This window comes from Apodemus sylvaticus, chromosome 14, assembly GCF_947179515.1.
Source record: "Apodemus sylvaticus chromosome 14, mApoSyl1.1, whole genome shotgun sequence".
In the NCBI taxonomy this organism is placed as follows: domain Eukaryota; kingdom Metazoa; phylum Chordata; class Mammalia; order Rodentia; family Muridae; genus Apodemus; species Apodemus sylvaticus.
In genome coordinates this window covers 82,391,235-82,413,488 of record NC_067485.1, presented here as the reverse complement: position 1 = coordinate 82,413,488, position 22,254 = coordinate 82,391,235, and the positions used below count along the sequence as shown (strand labels likewise).

The window sequence follows — 22,254 nt, the reverse complement described above, 5'->3', positions numbered from 1 at the left end:
TACTGACCAAAGAAAGACTTTTATAGCAAGTATTACCACATTTTAAAAGAATGATGAAAATGTAGTGGCATATGTTTCAGACTAGCAGACCCAGCTCTGACTGAAGGAAGGTTGTCAGGCAACTCAGACTGAGCAGAGGTGACATATGTTGAATCAGCAGCATCTGGGATGTCGCGCATGTCAGTATCCATATAAAGAGACATTGACACTGTGTGTAGAAGCTATAACACCGGTCTCCACATTAAAATTCATCAGAAAAGGGATATTCAGGGTGGTCCTCTCCACTAAAAAAGAAAAGAAAAACATTAACTCTTAGATTTATTTCTAGATTCTATCATTTGACTTGATCACTTTGTTTTCCTGTCCAGTTGTGGAATATACTATTTTTATTTTCATGAACCTGACTATGAAGGAAAGGTTTAAAATATAACTGAATTTTTCATATTAAATTTCTTTGCCAAGATCAGAATGATCTAGAGAGATAGCACAGAAGGCAAGATTAGATTACATTTCAATGAGTAGTAAAAGCATAAAAAGAATATCCAGTTTAATGTGAATCTAAACATTAACCATTGCAAGATATGTGGATACTGCAGCTTCTGTACTAATTTCTTTTCATTTAACTAACGCACTTGTTTTTATGCACTACCCATCAAATACAACACATTCCGTTACATTCAGATAAAGAATGTCATTGATAAGATAGATTTCTATGTCAAAGGAGCAAGGTTATGATATAATTTGTAGATCTTTACTCTTTAGCACCATTACAAAACATAAATTGATAAAAAACGCTGCTTACTAAACTATCTAATAGGTGGCCAGAGTCCCTGAGTACTTGCCACTCACTTAGTGACTTCCATTATGTCCCATCTCATCCTTCATCTTGCTTTATTGATTAAAAAATTATTTTAGCAATGATAATGCACATGCTCATCTTTGCAAACTATTTAGCACTTTTAAACATTATTACAATTATTTCTATTTTTAATAAAATTCTCCGTGAGTAAAGAGGGATTATATATTCCATGTTTGTCGTTACTTGAAATATGTATCAACTATCAGATTATATAACCATGACTTCAGTGGGAAAAGAATTTTTTTTATTGACTATCAATTTAATCAATGAAGGAGTTTTTTCCCAACTAAATATTTTCCCTAGGTTTTACATCTCTTTCTGCATAAACTTTATCTTCAGTATTAACATATTTGTAATTCAGAAATAAGAAAAGCAATTGTTAAAATAACTGTATTGATGGCAGCTTTCAAGAAACTAAGGAAGTTTTTTGTTTCCAAACAAGCATTCACTGAAAAGGAAAAGACATAAATTAAAACAACTTGTGGCCTATTTATCAGAGAGACTTACAATGGAGCAGGCGCATATCTTAAATTTCTGTCCAGGCTATCTAGAATTTTCATATCTTCCGAGGGCAGCTCAAATTCAAATACCTATTGAACAAGTGGAAATACTTTAGGACACTATGCACTTGCAAATCTTAAAACCCAGGTGAATCACATTTTATTCTGAAAGACAATTTTTCAATATACAGAAAGGTTCTAAAATATAAAATATATCAAGAAAGATACTCAAGTAGTCAATGGATGTTAGATAAAAGTTCAAGGTAATCATTTTTCAGATATGTTGAGGCAGCACAGTATAGACAAAAGGAGCTGCAGCAGAAGATCATAGAGATGTTTCCAAGTAAGCCAAAATAAATTTGCAAACCATGTAATTCAAGTATTTATGTGAATACAATTAGCTTTCTATATTCCACATAATGAACTGTCAAAATGTTAACAATTTCTTTTAAACACAATTTAATCCAAAAATTATTCCTAATTAATTCCTAATTTAATCAAAAAATTAGGCAAGTATTAATTTTATCATTTCCAAAGAACAAAGGATTTGACTTATAGTGGATACTTTCCATAAAATAAGTTTTACTAATTTCTTAAAACCAACCCATGGGTGTTTTTTCTCTAAAAATAGCGATAAATAAATAGAACAGAGGAAGGTAGGTAAAGAGAGAAGGAAAATTAAAGGGGGAAGGAGGAGGGCTGAAGGGAGGGAGGGAGAAAGGGAGGAAAGAAAGAAGGGAAGAAAGGAGAAGGAGCTTAAAATGTCAACAGTCTAACAACTGATCCATCTAGTAAAAAGCAGTGAATGAACTTTTGTTTAGATTTAAAAACCATCAAAAGAACTGAGAATACATTAAGAGATGATAAATAGAATTACTGTTCTATCAATAAGCCTCTCAGAATATACACAAATTCCCTAGTAGAAAAACAGCAAGGAAGTTACTTAAATATGTTTAAAAAGCCACCTAAAACTGAAAACTCTCATCATAGTTACATATTAAAATTCTCACTATCTCAAAACTTCAGTTTTTTTCAACTAATGGACAAATTGAGTACATACCTAAAGACTGAAAGACCTATCTAAATACCAAAAGATATAATCAAGGTAAGCAATAATAAATTACAAAAATCACATATACATGTGTATGAATTATTTACCCAGAAAATCATATTTTTATTCTTAATTTAAATGTAATTACATCATTTCACCACCCTGTTTTTCTTCCTATCTAGAAGTCTCACATGTCTCCCTGCTACTCTCTCTCTCTCTCATATTCATGGTTTCTTTTGTTCAATTATCACTACACACACACACACACACACAAACACACACACACTCACTCACACAAATACAACCTGTTGAATCTACTTAGTGTTGCTTGTATATATTTGATTCCATGTCTGACTAGTCGGTACTGAATAAACAACCAAGGAGCTTATCCTAAGCAAGACTAATTTTTTTGTTCTTAGACTCTTAGAAATCTTTAATTTCCTGCAGCTCATTGTCTAAGGATGCACCTTCATGAGAGCTCTGCTATTCATGTAGGAGTGTCTCTTGGTACTGTCCTAATTCAGATCTTGTTTAAACATACAAATTGCTGAATTAATTTGTCATATTTTTAAATGTGAAAAGGTAGATCAAAATGGTTGTCACTATGTTGAGCAAGCCTGATATTCCAACATAATTTTAGAAATGGCGAACATAGTAAGACAAAGAAAATCCATGGATATAAGTATTGTTGCAGACAACACTATGTAGACATTTAGAAAATTATTTAAGCATTCTTTAGATTTTTATTTTACATGATTTCATAAATTGCACTTTAATTAAAGAAATTTGGAACGCATCCGTAAACAAAAAGGCATATAATAGTCTATTCCTAATGAATAAAGAACATATTTAACCACAAACTAAAGAAATAAACACAAGAAAAAGAAGAGCTTTAGCTCATGAGTATATAATAACATATATGAATATATATGTTTATTCACGTTTGCATATGTAGGGGCATGTGTGCATGTGTATGTCTGTGTATGTCTGTGTGTGTCTGTGTGAGGGTGTGTGTGTGTGTGTGTGTGTCTGTGTGTCTGTGTGTGTGTGTGTGTGTCTGTGTGAGGGTGGGTGTGCAAACCTGAGGTTCATGTCAGGCTTCATCCTCATAGCAATTGTACCTCACTCTTTAGGGGAGGGTCGCTCCATCAGACCAGAGCTCCCCAATATAGCTATTTTCACTAGTCAGATTATTCTGGGGATCCCTTGTCTACCTACAAGGCTGGAATTAGAGGGGAGCAGCACATCCACCTGGATGTTATGAGAGTTCTGGGGACCTAACGTTCAGCCCCATGGTTGCTAGGCAAGAGTTTTAGCACTGAGCCATTTCCTAGCTCTTAATGATTTTTTTTAGCTTGCATTCACCTCAACAACTTAGCAGGAAAATGATAAAATAATAATTATTTGCCTATGTTTAAAGTCTTTGCAAAGATTTACTCAGTGTCTGGAAGGAGAGCGTGTGAGGAGACGAAGCCTATGCCGGTTGGCTATTGGATGAAAGTTATTTGAAGCTGAAGAACATCAGTTAAGAGACGAGCTGAATCCTGAGGTCGATGGACCTCACCATTTTGCAAACATACAACAGTTCCATGAACATGTCTAAGTGAACTCAGGCTAGAGAGATGTCACAGTGTTCAGGCTAAATTGAAGAAGAATTTGAAATCATAGACTAGGGAACTAAATAAGACTCTTTATATTAAATCTCTACATTGGGACTTCTCACTTTGCAACTACTTCAGGTAATAGCACAACAAAGTTCTTGTAATTGAAAATAAAAGATCATCTACATAGGTAAGTTTTCAAGAAAAGAATATCCACTTATCCAGTGAAGCAACTCAAATAGATATAAATATATCCATATTAAAATGTGTGAGACCTGGAGAGATGGCTCAGTGTTTAGAGCACTAGCTGATCTTTCTGAGCAAATTCAATCCCCAGCACACACAGGGCAGCTCACTACCACCCACAACTCCAGTTCTGGGGTACAATTTTCTGGACTCTGCTTGCACCAGGAATAGGCACAGTAAAAATACATATATGCAGCCAAAACATCTATACACATAAACTTAAAAATGAATAAACAAAAATAAAATAAAATATGTGACTATGCAGGCCATGTACAAAATAAAGCATCAAAAATTGTCATATCAAAATATTTATCCAAACTTACACTCTCATTTGAGCAAACAATGAAGAGACACATTGCAATCTCAGCACGAGGAGCTGTTCACAGTGCATGGCTGACTTCATGCTGGATCCTAAATCTCTGTGCTCTCTCTAAAACTAATTCTAACATGTGAACTTGACATTTCTTAATGCAAATGAAGTCTCACATTTGTAGGAAATCATGAGAGATTGACTCAGAAAACAAAATGCCTTGAGAGAGTTTAAAGAAAAAAGTAGAGGCGAGATAGTGAGCATAGCATAGCGTGTAGGAGCCCAGATGTCCACACCCTCCTGGTCACCTGTATGTTCTCTTTTATCTCATTCTCTTTGTAACTCTGGGCAAGAACCACAATTCCACGTTGAAGCTGATAGCGAAGGGCAACCTGAGCTGGACTTCGCTTGTGCTTTTGTGCAATGTCACAAAGAACTGGATCATTCAAGAGAACTGGAGTGCTTGGGTCTACCCTGGAAGAAAAGGCAGAGGTCTTTAGCTTCAAAAGTTGAAGATCTTTAGTTGACTTCTGAACCCATGGGGGGGGAGGGCACACTCAAAACCGGAGTTCTTCAAAGGAGTCCTTGGACCAGCAACATTTCCATCATTGAGGCTCCCTCAAAACTGCCAGTTCTACAGTCTCTCTGATCAAGTCCAAACTGAGCTTCTGAAAATTGAGTTTATAGCACTGAAAAGACTTCATCAACACTGGTGTTTGTTTGTTTTTTGTTTTTTGTTTTTCCGAGACAGGGTTTCTCTGTGTAGCTCTAGCTGTCCTGGAACTCACTCTGTAGACCAGGCTGGCCTCAAACTCAGAAATCCGCCTGCCTCTGCCTCCCAGGTGCTGGGATTAAAGGCATGTGCAACCACCGCCCTGCAACACTGGTGTTTGAAGAAAACTCCCTACTGTCCTTCTTACCATCGCTTAGGTCTTTGAGATCCAAGGGCACAGTAAGCAACTAGAACTATGTCCTTTGACTTGCAGTAGTTCAAAAGCTTGCTCTGGTTCAGGTAGAGATGGCATTCCACCTGTAATGGACAAACAAAGATATATGATTGTATGAGATGCTAATGTTAACGTAACAGAAACATTAAAGGTAAGTACCTGTATAAGAAAATGTAACATATTTAGATTATCAATATAATGTGTCTTTAAAACTTAATGTCTTCTCTATATTACTAATATGATACAAAACAATTTTCCTGTGACAATCCAGTTCTATGAACCACTCCTTGGAGTTTCATTCCATTTTGCATTACAAACAGAACGCACAGTGTTGGCTTGACAATGTCTCCAGAAATCAAGAAATTTAAATATAGGCAAATTCAGACTATGTAAGAGAACTATTATTAATTTCTGTAAACACAAATCTAACAATGTCTGATAACATTTTCATTCTTGGGACATTTTTTCTAAGGTCTCTGAAGGTGAAAAAAATCAGCGAACCTGCTTTTAACAAGTTCATAAGAATATTGCAAAAATAGGTTCAATGACATGGTGCAGTGAATTAAGATCTTTGCTGCCAAGTCAGAACTGAGTCTGCTCCATGAAACTCACATATTATCTTCTGTCTTTTATAAATGTACCATAGCAAATGAGCACATACACACACACACACACACACACACACACACACTCACACTCACTAACACACACAAATGTTACTTAAAAAACTAAGGAAAATGGGCTACAGAGATGGCTCAGTGGTTAAAAGCACTGACTGCTCTTCTGAAGGTCCTGAGTTCAATCCCACCAACCACATGGTGTCTCACAACCATCTGTAAAGAGATCTGATACCCTCTTCTGGTGCATCTGAAGCCAGCTACAGTGTACTTGCATATAATAATAAATAAATCTTTAAAAGATTAAGGAAAATACTTATATTTCTATGTTTTACATTTAATTTGTATTTACTATATCATTACATATCTTATATAGTATAAATGTTATATTTTTATAATTATAATTAAATAATTTATATTATAACTATAATTAAAATAATATACACAATAAATATAAAATGTATACTTAATATATATTACATAAATAAATTTATACTCATTTTATTTATATATACTCATATATATATTTTATTTATATATACTCATAAATATATACTCATTATACTCATTTATACTCATTTTATTTAATTGAAAAGTAATGAAAAATATATTATATACATATATATTTATGTATATATATATGGAGAAATATTTTCCAGCTCAAGGATGAGTCTACTTTGATCTTCCTGACATCTGTGTCCAGGAATACTTAAAATCTCCAACCTCTGTATCAATTGGGAACTATGGTATGCCCTCATTTTCATAAAATTTTATTTTACAATCTCCAAGTATCATTTGATACAGTGACACTTATCTTAAATTTTTTTTTCCGTGAAAATAAGATGAACTAAAGAGGGGGCAACCAGACTGGAGACATCAGAACAGAAATAAGGAAATGGATATGAGGTAAAGGGGCCCGTGAGGGTTCTCACCTGGTTGCAGACAGGCTTGTATTTGAGCCCAGGCTTATTCAGAATTTTCTCCAGCTGTCTGCTATTAAAGTTGGACACCCCAATGGACTTGACCAATCCTGCATCCTTACACTTCTCCATGGCCTAGGAATGAAGGAATTGTTAAGAGTCCTATCTATATCGAAATAAATGCAAGAAGGATCTGTTAAAAGAACAACATCCATCTCTGCACATATAACTCATTGGCAGAGCCCTTGCCAGAGTGTAAAAGACCCTAAATTTGATTATCATCACACAAATACTGAAAAAGTCGCCCTAGGGAGACACTGCCTGGATGATCCTTGACACCGAGCATGAAGAAACCAAAAGACTGAAGATAACAGAGGAAGACAGTGACAGCCACACAAGATTCCTGGGGCCTCGCTAAGAAGCAGTGATGTTCATACTGAGTATCACAGCAGAATCCAGTCTGTTGTGTATTCCTGTTGTCCTGAATACTCTGCTTCCCTCTGTCACATCATAGGAACTCCAATAACACACTCCATAAACATAACGAATGCCTGCACCCAGAGGTGCATTCCCATATTCTACCCTTGAGGCTCCCTCCCTCACCTCCTCCTTTGTCCCTCTTGCAACTGCTCACCTCCCATGTGGCACAGATATCCACATTGTCAAGTAATGGTTTCCCATGCTCATCTACTGGAAACAGATCTTCCCCAGGCTGGAATAGAAACAGTCTGCGTGATGGTCTGAGTAAACATGGTGTCTCATAGAAGTAGGTAGAACTGGAACACTAAATGTTCATTAAGTGGAGCATCGTGATATGTATTTATATTTACAAAGTAATTTGCATGTGGAATTTTAAGTTTTTATGTGCTTGAGCTAGTCTCTTGTATAAATAACATATTTTACATATTTATTATTATTATTATTATTTATTATTTATTATTATTATTGTATTCACACAGATCTGTGAGAATACCTGTGGTCTCCTAGCTGATATCTATTATTTTTATCACTTCCTACTGTGACTTTTTGCCTGCTTTGTGAAAGCCTTCCTGTCAGGCAGAGTCAAGTTAGGCCAGGATCTACTGGCAGATTTCCTGGTCTGCTGATGTATGGAAGGATAAGAAGGCATGTACTTGAAGTTCTGATAATCTTGGAGGAAGGAAAAAGGAGGAATTTTGGAGGCACCTGGATGGATACAGATATAGAATGTATGTCAGCCATTGTCTCTGCTGGCTTGGGACTTTGTTTTCTACAATGCTGTAAAGTATACAAAGCCTAAAAAAATTGAACTCAGGGCTGCCTCAGTACTGACTGGCCAGTCCTCCCAAGTTCTAACCTTTTTTCTGAGTCCTCTTTTTCATCTCGTCTTTCCTATAATACTCATAGCCCTGCTCAGAGGACTGCTCAACTTTGTAACACCTGGACCAGTACACTTTGGCTGAGATATTTCTCCATCATTGAGAAATTCAGTGGTCATAAAAACTTGATTTCCAGCAATAATGAATTTGAGTCCTGACCAGTGGTCTTTTTATAGCTGAGTGAATTTGGGCAAAAGGAAACTATATCCACTAAGAATGGCAAATTACGCTTTATATTTAAGACTAATTTTGATGGTAGAAAACTCAAAGGTGCTATGAGGAGTAATAACCCAGAGAGCTGAACTGTCTCAATGCTACAAGAAAAATCTGAATTAAATCCAAATACGTACTAATGCAATATAAGCAATGCTTAAACAGTGGCATTTTTGAAGATTAGTTTTAAATCCATAATTCTAGCACTTACTTAGGTTTCCCATTTTATGATCTTTTCTGTAATCTATTTTGAATAGAATACATAACAGCAATTGAATCTACAGGAAACTGTAATAGAACCTTATCTTGATCATTGTAAAAAAAAGTTCCACCCTTGTCAAAGTAGATTAAGTCTGGTCATTTAAATTGCTTACCTTCATTTGCATTGGATAGTGCATAATATAGAGATCAACATAATCCAGTTGAAGATTTTTCAATGATTTTTCCAAGTTAGATGGAACCATCTCTGGTCTATGGAAAGTGCACCAAAGCTACTTGCGTGAAAGAATGGAAGTAATTCTGGATTAGTAAATTCTTCACATATGGAGGCTTTATGTTACATAATACTGATATATTTTGTATTATACAGAAAGTACTATTAAATAAAATTTTCTTTGTTCTGTGGCTTCCATTAATGTGACTAATACATATGAAAATCATTATAATATGCTTTCAATCTTTTAAAAGTGAAAGAAATTTTCTTAAAAGATCAAACTCCCATTATCTAGTAATATTCAGTCTCTGTATTGTATATTATGGAGATCTGAAACAAATTATTAATGTAATAATTCAATACTTTCTTTTATTAAAGAATTGGAAGCCTATATCATTGAACAAAAGCACCACGTGAATATTCTAATAGGTACTGGGCATAAGTCAATTCACTTTAACTTGTCTTTAATATGAAAGTTGCTTCTTACTGCTATTTGATATTTAAAGATAAAAATTAGTTTTTGGAATATAAAATATTACAAAGCTATCTAGGAGATAGTGAATCCACAGTTTCATTGTTTACCTGAATTCATAGCCTATGATAAAATATAATCAAGGTTCAGAAAAATGAAAGACTTTGAACTATGCCTTTGTAGATAGTAGGAAGTCATAATCTTTTTTCTGCTTTTCATGCTAAAACTCATCTATAAATTATATGCAACTAAGAGTTGAGTCAGGGTGTATATTTTACCAATTAATGATCCAATCCAGTAAATGTTTGCTTGCTTTCACTATATTTCAACTAATCTGTATACTGAAGCACTGCACACACAATACCTTTGTAGTGACAAATATATCTTCTCTTTTCACAAGGCCAGCTGCAATCTTGTTTCGAATAGCTTGCCCTACATGCTTTTCAGTTTGGTACACATAAGCAGTATCAATATGGCGGAACCCAGCTTCTAGAGCTAAGTGGATAGCCTCCAGTGGCTTATTTTCAGGAACCTGAAGGGGAAGCAAAGGGAAGTATTTAAAGACATAGAGGAGAGTAGTGCAAGTGGATCTGATGGTCAGTTCTCTAAGGTAGAAGGAATTATACACTCATGGATCATTCTCATACACTTTAGTGCTTAATAAGAGTCTAATTCCTGTCCACTGAAATTCCACCACCTTTAAAACAACAGAATCTACAACAGAAATCGTGGGGATCAAATACACAAGAAAATCGTCCTTTTCTCATATCTCAGGTCATGTGAGCATTTGGGGTAGTAAATATGAAAGTAATTTCACTGGGTAATCACCAGAAGTTCACATCCATGACCTTTGCATAGTCACACAACAATGGTCCATCAGTTGCACAGAGCACCTGAAATAGACCTCACATTCAGTGATTATTCTGGAAAAGTATACAGGGCTGAGTATATAGGAACAGTCCTGCTATAATCTATGTAGTGGGGTCACAGCTACAACAACACAGATGAAAAGTGCTTAAAAAAACAGAGAAGAAGTACAAATTTGGTGCTGGATTATGCATCTTCAACTGGCAAATACTCCTAGGAAATTCTGAGTTGTTTTCTGCTTAAAACTGTAACAATATATAGGAAATATCATCTGTATAGAGTGCTGGTTATTGCTCATTTTGTAAGGGGTTATTCACATTGAGTTGTTGGTCCTTAAAACAAAAGTTTCTTTATTTAATGAAGACATAACATGACTTAAATTTAAAATTATTGCCTACTCTGCTAGGTTTGAGTAATGCTGTGAACATTCATATGTTAAAGAAAAGATCTCATCAACCTTTTTCACAATTATATTAAAAACTTCAGAGCAGGGCATGATGCCCTTGCCTTTAAAGCCAATGCTCCTGCAGCAGAAGAAAGCAGATCTCTGTGAGTGTAAGTCTGCCTGCTCTACAAATTCTTTTCTCAATGAAGTTATAGTAAGTGAAATGGTGACTCAGCACTGATCCCTGAAGCCTGCCCAGGTTGTCCTGCTGCAGGCCTACTCAGGCTGAGACTTCTTAACACTTGTCTTCTTTTTCCTTTTTCTAAACACTATCTTAGATTAATTTTATGTGTGAATGATTTGCTTACGTGTATGTTTGCGCATCACATGCAAGCAGTGTCCATGGCAGCCCACGATGGATTAATAGAATTGGAATTATGGATGGTTAAAAACCACCATATGGCTGCTGGGAACCAAACCCTGGTCCCTGCAAGAACAACAAATGCTCTTAACCACTGAGCCAGCTCTCCAGCACTGCTGCTTTCTCTTTCTGTATGCCACTTTATCCTATAAAGTCATTAAATCTCATCACATTTCTTCACTCTTGCTCTTTGAATATTTATAACAAGGTAAATTACATTCAGGCAGTTCAGCCATTGTTACTCCATAAATATCTTTATAAATCTTAGAGATAAGAAATGTATGAATTCAGAGTTAAAGGATAATTCACTTATTTTGAAATTGTGTAATCTAAGGAAGATTTTAAAATACAAAATTCCTTCCAGGTTTGCAAACTGCCCTCTTAGGTGACTTCATTTCAGAGAACCTTCTGGACTACTGTGTCCTACCCCTAAGGTACAATAGCAAAAAGTAGCCAGTAGCAAAGACCATGTCACCCTTACCATTTACGTCATCATCGTATTGCAGTGTCCTCTCTGTTCTCATAGTTGATAGTTGTAAATGGAAGCTTTACTTAAGTGTAGCATTTACTGTCAATTTTAATGACAGCTACCCAAAATAGAACTGCGGCCGTCCTTGGGCATTTATACAGACATTCAACATGCTGATTTCCCTCAGTCTTATATTATTTAATAGGGGAAAAAACTAGAATATATAACTAAACAGAGGATCCCTCCTCCCTACTCTGCCATTAGCATAGAATTAAGGAATCTGATGGTGTTCTGGACAGGAAACTGATTTTTCTAGCAAACCAAGACCAGTTATTGAAATTATTTGTTAGTGTTGATATAATCAGACCTTGATACAGAGCAAAGTCAAACTATCTTCTATGTTGTACAGTAGTCTAGAGAAACAAAACCAGTTGAGTCCCACAGAGTCACATAAGAAGTGAGTGATTTGACAGCTGCATCTCCTCCACCCACCATCAGCCCATTTTCTCTTGACTCGTCCATCACAGCACCACTGTTCTTACCTCTTCCGGTTTGTAGGTGCCAAAGCCCAGTGCAGGGATGAAGTGGCCATCGTTCAGTTTCACACATTGAGGTTTGGAGCTCATGCCTTATCACGCTTCTGACTAGGAAGGTTCTGCTGCTCCTGCTCCCTTTTTGGAAGAGTCAATCAACTTCCAGGCCAATGGATAACCAAAGGAACACCCCCTCTAATGACTAAGCAATGTTATTACCTGATTAATGATTAAACAGTACTTATGCCTATCTAATGGTTAACCAGTGACATTACCTGTTTAATAGTTAACTAATAGAAAAGCGAAGGAAGGAAATTTAAAGAACTATTTCACCTGTGACTTAGTACCATTCAGATAATGGTACCAAGATAAAAGATAATTCTGTAGTAAGTCATTAAATATTAATGATTTATTTTAATTAATTTTCTCTTACGATGTATAAATGACTGTAAGCTGTTGCAAGGGGTTAAGGGACAATCACTGAATGTTTTCTAGATACAAACCTTGTAGTGATGGGGATGTCTCAAGTCTCCTCTGTCTCAAGCTCAGCAGCACTCTAAGTTTTTTTGCACAACAATTCATCAAGCAGTCTATCATGAGTTTTAGCAAACAAAAAAGCAAGAACAAACTTCAGAATAAAAGCAGACCAAGCCAGGCAACAATGGTCTTGATTCTGACAAGCACAGTCTTCTCTGTGTGTATGTGTTGTCTCTTATATATATATATTTCCATCAGTGTGGGCACTTTTAGAAAAGGGGTCTATATCTTTTGAAAGTATATTTTACCCAAAATTCAATGTAATAAATGAGGAATAGAATTTAGATAACCCCAAAGTTGAAAAGCTCACTAAGAAAAAGTGTAGCACCCCTAGGCATACACTCCCATATGAGAAAATTCCTGAAGCTTGGTAGAGCTTATTCAGGTAAAATCAACCACTTCCACCTATTGTTCTTCCTGTCCTAGTTGGGAAGCCTAGCTCTGGCCCAGTGAGGGTGAACATGGCCAAATATTGTTATAACTTCTTTTACCCACTGCCAGCATCTACACAACCTACTGAGGGCCTAGAATTATCTCAGTTAAAATGACCACTACTGTGGTACAATAACCCTAAGTATACAGTAGTGGCATTCATAGTTTGGTGGTAAGCAACAGATGTCTAATTGAACTTAAGACTTACTCAACAACAGGGAAAACAGTCCTGGTGTTGAAAACCTAGCCAACCTCCCAGGACTAGTGAAATCATGGAGCTTCGAGCAGAACCTATAACCACCACAATATTAAACCATTATAATCCATAACTACATTCTAAATACTTGTTCTTATTCTCAAAGTTAAATTTAATCCCCACTCCTCATCAAGAAAACTTCTCTATGAAGCAGATTTAGACCATCATAGAAAAAAATCACAAATAAACATGCACATCTGTGGAGCCCGGTCCCAAGGGACATTTATAACACAACTCCTGTACCTAAGCCTCATGGGTTACCTATGGCTCTTTACATCCTGATTTGAGGAGATCATTGGTCAGCTAGCTTCCTACTCAACATTAGGCTCTTGAAAGTTTCCAGGGAACAGGGTCACTGGTTCTCCACCTATTCCTTGCTAGGTGAGGGCACTGTCATAAGGAACATTCAGATGAAGAACCACAGATTCTTCCAAAGAAGGTTAGTTCAGGGAGCTTTATATATATATATATATATATATATATATATATATATATATATATATATATATATATATATATATAATTTTCAATTTTGTTTACATTCAAAATGATTTTCCCTTTCCCAGTTCCCCCCTCCCCATAAGTTCTCTAAGCCCTCTTCCCTTCGCCCATTCTCCTATCCACCCCCTCCTACTTTTCTGTCCTGGTATTCCCCTACAATGCTTGAACAAGCATTTTCAGGACCAGGGACCTCTCTTTCCTCCTTCTTGGGAGTCATTTGATATGTGAATTGTGTCTTGGGTTTTCAGAGTTTCTAACCCAATCACAAAAGAACACACATGGAATACAATCACTGATGAGTGGATATTAGCTCATGGAGTCTTTAAAAAGAAGAAAGTGATTGTAATGGTCAAGGTTAGGTTCACTTGGTGAATTTGGGGAAAGGGATTGTTGAAGACATCCATTGTAGTAGGGTAACAAATAAAACAAGGATCATAGATGCAAAACAAAAATCAAACTATGAGGAAGAGATTGTGGGAGCCTGTTGATATAAGTAGCATGTAATTGGTTTTTTTTAACTTAAAAAAATCCCCAAGAATACTTGTCTTTTTTTAATCCAATGTAGGCTGTGATGTGTCAGGATGTAGTCTAGGAAAGGTGTACACTTGCGTGCCAGAAGAGGGAATCAGATTGAGCATAGATGGTTGTTCGCTATCATGAGGTTGCTAGGAAATGAACTCAGGACTTCTGGAAGAGCAGATGGCGCTCTTAAATACTTAGCCATCACAAAGATTTGCCTTGAATCTTTGAACATGCATTGAGGTTATTTTGCCTACATGCATGCTTCTATGAGAATGCCAGATCCTCTGGAACTAAAGTTGTGAGCTCAAGAGGATTGTGAGTATCCATGTGGGTGCTGAGAATTGAACCCAGGTTCCCTGCAATAGCAGCCAGTTTAGTAATATTTGAATTCTGGAACAAATTAATTTGATTGCCCACGAAAAGAGGGGCAGGGGCTGAAGATCTTCAGCAACATAAATGAGAGGCTATCCAGAACCAAGCCTTTTTAAATAATGTTAGACAAGCATCTAAAAATATTTTTATGGGAGTCAAGAAAGGATTTATCTAGTGAGGCCAGAGGTTAGAGTGGGTGGAGGAGATAAAGATGTCAATAACTTGACACTTCCCATATGACTGTAGGAATCACCTATTTCATAAATAAATTTTCATATTTATTACTGGTCTCATACAATTCTGAGTGTTACTAAATGTTATATTGCAAGAGGGCCTGACCACAATAAGAGCTCCCAAAGACCTTGAACACTGAATTATTGCAAAAAAGAAGGCACCCACACCCACATGTCCACACCACACACACACACACACACACACACACAGAAGGAGAGAGAGAGAGAGAGAGAGAGAGAGAGAGAGAGAGAGACTATTTGTCTGCTAACCTTGTAATTGCATAGTGGGACACAAAATGTCTGCCCAGTGAAGGACTATGAGAGACTGCAATGGTCACTTTTCATGGAGGATAAAGAAAGGAAAGAGAACCACTGGTGCCTGCTGGACCAGCTTGCCACTGAGTGGTGGCAGGCTGCCCCGAGACACTTGTGCTGTCTCCAATATGCAAAGCATTTCCTGGACATGGAAATGAGCAACAGAAACGAATCCTTTGCCCCTCAGAGTGATCACTTCTCTCATTCATAAATAAGGAAAGACTTTCAGAGGGGGCAATTGATGTCGAAGTGCTACCACCTGACAGTTTCAAATTTCAGATAGTTTAATGACCTACATGATGCAATAAGACCAGATTGTACTGAATGTCATCCCCCCCACCCCCGTGCCAGACTTTTTAAATTAATATCAAGTTTGTAAGTGCTTAAAAAAAAAAAAAGACTAGCTCACATGAATAAATACTTGGAATTGTGGTCAAATTTGCTGCTTTTGTGGAAGTTGGACTTTCCTTTAAGGATGCAAATGTGAGCAAAAGGAAACTTCCCCCTTTTTCTTTTTCACCTGCAGGAGGATGGCAATGTAGTAAACACGAGAGGCTTAAACATAAGAGATCTTGTTGCTAGTTTTTGCTCAATGCCTGAAAACATGTCAATAACTGTATTGTGGTATTTATTGTGGATCCCATTCAAACGCAAGTCTTTCTACCCCAGCTCATAGCAGAGACAGGCTTTATTGCAAAAGAAAAAAAAAAGTTGCCTCCTTTTGAAAATGTCTGCGTTGAGCTTGCCCCGGTTCTCCAGGGTCCATCCTGGAGGGCATCTGATGCGGTGGAGATGGGCCTGATTCCCAGTCTTACAAAAAGAGGAAAAAGAACTCAGAAAGGTAGGCAGCACCTCAGGTAAAGTGACCCTGTCCACCTAGGCGATCCTCAGACTAGGGTTGAGGTCACCTACTTGCTATGCATGGTGTAGCCTCCAAGGGGCTAGATCTCTTTAGGTGTCCCAGGCAATTTCCTCTTGAGACTGGACAGTGACCAGTCTCTTGGTCGTGTTGCCAGACACCAACCGTTCTCAACTCTCTCCCATCATGCGTGGGCCATCCTCCCTGTCACGGAGCAGCCTAGTCAAACACAAGCTCCAGAGTCAAAGAGTTTCTCCTTCAAAATTACGACTCCCTTTTCAAGTGATTAGACCTAGTGCTTGAGCTTGCCAGTTTCCAGATAACTTAGCTGGCACCCTGTCACCAAGCAATGGAGTCCTTGCTTTGTTTAGCATTAGGAATTTAATAGTCTTTTTAAAACACACACATGAGCTGGGAGCATGGCTCAGTGGCATAGTCTGTGGCTAGTGTGTGCACAGCTCTGGGCTCAGTTCCCATGACAGTAAAAAAGAAAAAAAAAAAAACTTTCTTTAAGCCTGTGAGGTAGCTTGGTGAGTAAAGTCATTTTCTGTGAAAGACTGGCAACCTGAGATTGATCCCCAGAGTTCACATAAAGGTGGAAGCCAAAAGCCAGCCTACAAAATTATCCTCTGATTTCTCCACGCATGTACTGGCATATGTGTGGCGTAAAAACCATGTTCATTCACACACACACACACACACACACACACACACACACACACAAGTACTTAACAATAATAATAATTAAAAATAATAAAATAATTTCAAAAGGAAACCACAAGTATCTGAGCAGTAGGAGCAAGAATGCCTCTGAAGGCAGTTAAGGGTCATCCTCTGTCAACAGCCTTCAAGTTTTCCAAGGCTATGCCAGGGTTTCATAATAAAAGGAGATTGCTTAGTTTAAAAGACATTTCATTCTGAAGCTCTGAGAAGCAAGACCCTCCAGGCCTCATCCTATCCTCAAAGCCTTGCTGCTTGCTTCCCCAGGTAGCTGACCAACTCGGGAGCTTCAGTGTCTTCTGACATGAGAGAGGACATAAAGGCTTTCATCTGGGCAAAAGCTGTACGAAAGGAACAAGCCAATGTCCTTGATCACTTCAAATTTTCAGTAAGTGTCACACAATAACAAACCAGAGGCAGCTGTCCTTAGCTTGTCATTTCAAAAAGAAAAAAAAAAGAGAGAGGAGGAGGAGGAGGGGGGGGGAGCAGGAAAGAAAACAAGCCACAGACTGAGTGGCAGAGGCAATTAAACAAGGATTATAAGTATTCACAGAGAAAAAGAAGTGGAGAGAAAAAGCATTGAAGCTAAAAGATTCTCATATCAGAAAAAGCAACAAGAAGACAATTAGTCAGTACATTTAGGAAACTCAAAGAGTGCAAGTAGCAAACAGAGCAGAGTCCTTTCCATGGGTGGGGTAGGGAGGGGGAGAATGGTGTCCTTTAGCTAAAGAAACTGAACCTGTATTGAGCAGCAGACTTCCTGGGGGAGGTCTCCAGTTTCCAGCAGTCTCAGCTCCCGCTTTACTCTTGGTTCTTATGAATTCCGTAGATGGAATGCACAACAGGGAGAGCAGCCAAGAGTTTCATTTTAGAAACCAAGGAGGTAAGGCTTCTCTTCAGAATAAGAGCAGGCTGAGCCCAGCAGCAATGCCTGCAGCCTGGAAGGCAGGGACTTCTATTTCTTTTTACTTGATAACACTGTCCCTGCCTCTCTTCCAGGGAGAACACTTCTAGAAAAGAGGCTTTTTTTCTTTTACTATCTAAAACTCTAAGGAGTTTTAAAAGTTCAAGAATATTTTTAGGGTTTTAATTACACATAAAATCAAATAAATTTGATGTGCAAGCTTCCCTGGGCAGGCTTGTTTAGGCTGACCCAAAAACTACCAATTATTATTTATGCTCTGTTCATGGGTATAGACATGGACAGTCCCTCCTGCCTACATTTTATTTGCGTTTAATTTTCAAAGCCTTTTGCCATGAAGAAGTGTCTACTTGCCTACATAACATAAGAAACAATGAGCAACAACTGCAGGCCTCCCAGGAACTACGATATTCTACAGAATTGTCTTATCCCTCTGTAGCTTATCAGAATATAAAAATCAATGGACCTCAAGAAGTTATAATTCCTCCAGGAAACTTGCACTTGGAGAAGGAAAGGCTGAGGTTATAGGGGCAGCCAGATGACAAACCTTGTCCCCAGGAGAAAGATTTATCATGTATTAGAACTCCTTTCAGGAGAGAGGAACCATATCTTGAACCACAGCACATAGCTACACATGCTCTGCACTGTGATAATGGTCATTTCAGTTGGGACAACTCAGGTGGGCTGTGCAGATAGTGCTGGTGGATAAAATAGATCCATGACCCTTGAAAAATAATTATTAGTGAATTTAGGTGGGATAACACCAGTTCGCAGAACATTTAAGTTTCACAGTTTAATCAGAGATATAAAAATGACAATAAAAATGAAGTTAGCCACAGCAAACCACTCACAAAACCTTTGATCCAAACTGTGTCCTGCCTGCAAGATATACAGGAACAAAGATAGAGCAGAGACAGAAGGAATAGCCAACCAATGACTGCCCCAAACTGAGACCCATACAATGGGCAAGAACCAATCCTTGACACTATTAATAATATTTGGTTATGCTTGGAGACAGGAACCTAGCATAACTATCCTCTAAGAGACTCCACCAAGCAACCAATGGAAAGAGATGCATAGACCCACAACCAAACATTAGATGGAGTTCAAGGAGTCTTATGAAAGAGTTTGAGGAAGAATTGAGGGACACAGAGAGGACAGGGACTCCACGGGAAGATAACAGACTCAACTAATCTAGACTTTGTGGGACTCCCATAGACTGAATCACCAACCAAAGAGTGAGCATGGACTGAACCGAGGTCCCCTCCACAGAGCACCTTGGAATTCATCTGGGTATTCCAAAACAGGAGTGGGTGTGGCTGTCCCTGAATCAGTTGCCTACCTGTCTAAACAGACTGCCCTGTCTGGCCTCAGTGGAAGAGGAAGAGCCTAGTCCTGTACTGACCTGAGGTACCCAGGGGAAGGAAGTGTGTAGCACCTGGAGGGGTGTAATACTTAGAGGGGGCACCTTTTCAAAGGGAGAAGGGGAGGGGATAAATTCTGTGTGAGGGGGTACTAGGAAGAGAGGGCAAGTTGATATTGGGATATGAAGTGAATAAATAAATAAACTCAGCATAAGTAGAAACTTAAATAATCTTTAAGACGATTAAAGGCCTAAAATTTTTAACAAAAATGTTAAACATTTATTAGAATAAAACAAAAATAGCTTAAACTTAGTAATTTAAATTTTCTATAATAGATCAATTTCTAAGAATGTCAACTTGCTTTCAATGTAAAAATATGAAAAATTTATAAATAGCCATTTGATTATAAACAACATAGTACAGCAAAATCTACTTCTGTGTGCTTTATTCATTAAAAGATTATCTCTACTGTGTAAAACTTCTGCTTTATTGAGATTTTATAACATAATTATATGTATGCTATTATTCCTTTTCAAACTATATTTGGTATATATATATAAACTCATTTATTTGCCAGACTAGTTACAGATGCCATGTACAAATACCAGAATCATCTTTTCTTTAACAGGGACAGCATTTCTGGGATGTGAAAGTTTAAATCTGAGACAACTATTCTACAGTAGAAAATTAGGAGCTGCCTGCATGTGACATGATGAATAGGAAGAGTATGGCAATGAAGAATACACTCTGTTCCCAAGTGGGAAAGACTGGAAGACCATCAAAAGTCACATAGGAGGTGATAAGGTGTGGTGGATTAAAAAGGAATGGCCTCCATAGATTCATGTGTTTGAATGTTTGGCCACAGGGAGGAGAACAGTTAGGAGGCGTGGCCTTGGCTTTGTTGGAAGTTACTGTGGAGGCAGGATTTGAGGTGTTATATGCTCAAGCTATGCCCAGTGAAGATCAAGTTAGTTTCCTTCTGCTGCTTGAAGATCAAGATGTACAACTCTCAGCTCCTTTTCTAGGACCATGTCTGCCTGCATACCGCCATCTTTCCTGCCATGATGATAATGGACTAAGCCTCTGAAACTGTTAGCCAGACCCAATTAGAAGTTTTCCTTTATAAGAGCTGTGTGGTCATGGTGTCTCTTCACAGAGATAGAAACCCTAACTAAGATATTGGGTGGCAAGATAACTAAGAAACATAAGCAAACTGAAATTGGTACCCAAAGGGAATGTTAGTATAATGGTGGTGGAGAGAGGGGTAAGATGCACATTGTTGTAGCCACAAGGCAGATCCCCCATGAGAGAGAGGATGTACAAGTGTTACCATAGACAAGCCTGGCAGTCAGACAAAATAAACTAAAGTCCTGCTAAGGGGTAAGCCCACCTTCCTGAAAGCCTTGAATCCAGCTTTGCATTCTGGTAAGACCCTTCTGATGTGATGGTTTGGGACAGGTACTATCACCATAGTGAATCTGTTGTTTATTGTTGAATCATCATAAAATCTAAAAACAGTGATAATGCCAACTCAAGGAACCTAGAGCCTGGGCAAGAAAGGAAAAGGAGCTAGTCACAAAGAAGAGGCAAACCAGGTGTCAGCAACTGAAAAATTTAAGTGGAAGGTTTGCCTCAGACACTGAAGACTATGTTAGAAATCAACCTCATCCTCTGTAGCCAGAAACTGACTCCATCACCCTATCACACAACCAATTATTCTGGAAACACAACCTGAATAAACTTCTTCCCAATCTAGTAAACCCTTCACTTTGGTCACTTCCTCTCTGAAGAACCACCTTACAACTTGAAACCCCCAACAGTGGAGAGTGATGTATGTGGTTCCCTGTAGCCCAGGTCCAGCATTTAATGCAAGATTATGAGGCTACTCTACAAATGTGCAGTATGATTCATCATATATTTTACGTATCTTATCTTCATTAGCATTTAGTACATCTATTTCTCTGGATCTTGCCTTCTGGAAGAAAGAAGCATTTCCTGAACTCATCAGAATATGATATCGCCCTCCCCATCTCATTTCAATCATATATCGAATCCCAGAAGCCAGCAGCCAGTGCTCTAGAGAGGTGATTTTCATTTTCCCACCAAGCAGAAAAGCTAAGTGAAATAGGAACAGAATCCCGAGAATTACCAATGTGATGATGTGATGAGAACCTGAGGTGAAGCAAACTACCTATCTTGTCTCCTGGTCCTGCATGGTCCTAGCCTGAAGAAACTGAGAAGCAGAATCAGGGTAATCAGACTGGGCAAACTGAATGGGTCCCCACCCAGCCTACATCTATTTCCCATGGATCCTGCAGCCACACGACCATTACTGTGGCTTCATGAAGTTCCACAAACTGATGTGAAATTCATTTCCTGTTACGCTTCTGGCTGAAAAAATAGTTTCTTTATTTTTTCTTTATGAGGTAAAAAATAACTGAAATTATTACATCTAAAAATTGTTATATTTTCAAGCAACATCAGGAAGGGAGTTGAACTTAAAACAGTAGTCCACATGTACCAGATAATCGAACCAATTTCCTTATTTTATATAAATTAGAATTCCTAAATATAATAGCATATCATGATAAAGAAACATACTTTTTGTAAATTTTCTTTTTAGAATCTTTCAATCATAGCAAATTATGCAATGTATTTATTGGATAATAAGTTAACATTTGCTAAACTAGAATGCATTTATCTTCTATTTTGGTGGGGTTTTTTTGGGAGGGGTTCCCATGAGCCTTTTCTTTTATCTTTATAGGGTGAATATGATATGTACATGCTTATGTGTGTAAGTGCTGGTATACACATGCCTCAGCACAGAGATCAGAGGACAACCTCAGGAGCCAGTCCTTGCTTTTTAACTGCCTCCTTCTTTCAAACATATTCACTCCTGGGCAAGCCAGACTAGCTTATCTATAAGCACCCAGGGATTCTCCCATCATGTCTCCTACATCACTCTAGAGACACTGGGATTATAGACACACACTAACACAGAAACTTTTAACATGGTCTA

At 37.7% G+C, this 22,254-nt stretch overlaps 1 protein-coding gene across 5 annotated transcripts; it reads right to left on the bottom strand.

Moving 5' to 3' along the window:
• LOC127665256 (aldo-keto reductase family 1 member C13-like) lies at positions 1–17,883 on the bottom strand. Of its 5 annotated transcripts, none has more exons than XM_052157714.1 (11): positions 17,689–17,883; positions 12,706–12,792; positions 12,212–12,340; positions 9,892–10,059; positions 8,997–9,113; positions 7,686–7,763; positions 7,064–7,186; positions 5,488–5,597; positions 4,876–5,041; positions 1,367–1,449; positions 1–284 (listed from the first exon to the last, which is right to left on the bottom strand). In XM_052157714.1, exons 3-11 carry the CDS (start codon positions 12,293–12,295, stop codon positions 242–244), a joined length of 972 nt encoding a protein of 323 aa, XP_052013674.1. In that variant the 5' UTR covers positions 12,296–12,340; positions 12,706–12,792; positions 17,689–17,883; the 3' UTR covers positions 1–241. The 5 variants fall into 5 exon arrangements, with proteins under 5 accessions (XP_052013674.1, XP_052013677.1, XP_052013676.1 ...); XM_052157717.1 differs by having other exon boundaries at positions 12,212–12,333; XM_052157716.1 differs by having other exon boundaries at positions 12,706–12,758.
• Between the last annotated feature and the right edge of the window lie 4,371 nt (positions 17,884–22,254).

What these genes read in the sequence shown, in the direction of transcription:
- LOC127665256 (XM_052157714.1), bottom strand. Translation starts at nt 12,295, where the DNA reads ATGAGCTCCAAACCTCAATGTGTGAAACTGAACGATGGCCACTTCATC. An exon ending in ACTATCCAATGCAAATGAAG is followed by an intron (nt 7,764 to 8,996) that starts GTAAGCAATTTA and finishes TTTCTATTCCAG; the next exon opens with CCTGGGGAAGATCTGTTTCC. An exon ending in ACAAGCCTGTCTGCAACCAG is followed by an intron (nt 5,598 to 7,063) that starts GTGAGAACCCTC and finishes TGTCCATTACAG; the next exon opens with GTGGAATGCCATCTCTACCT.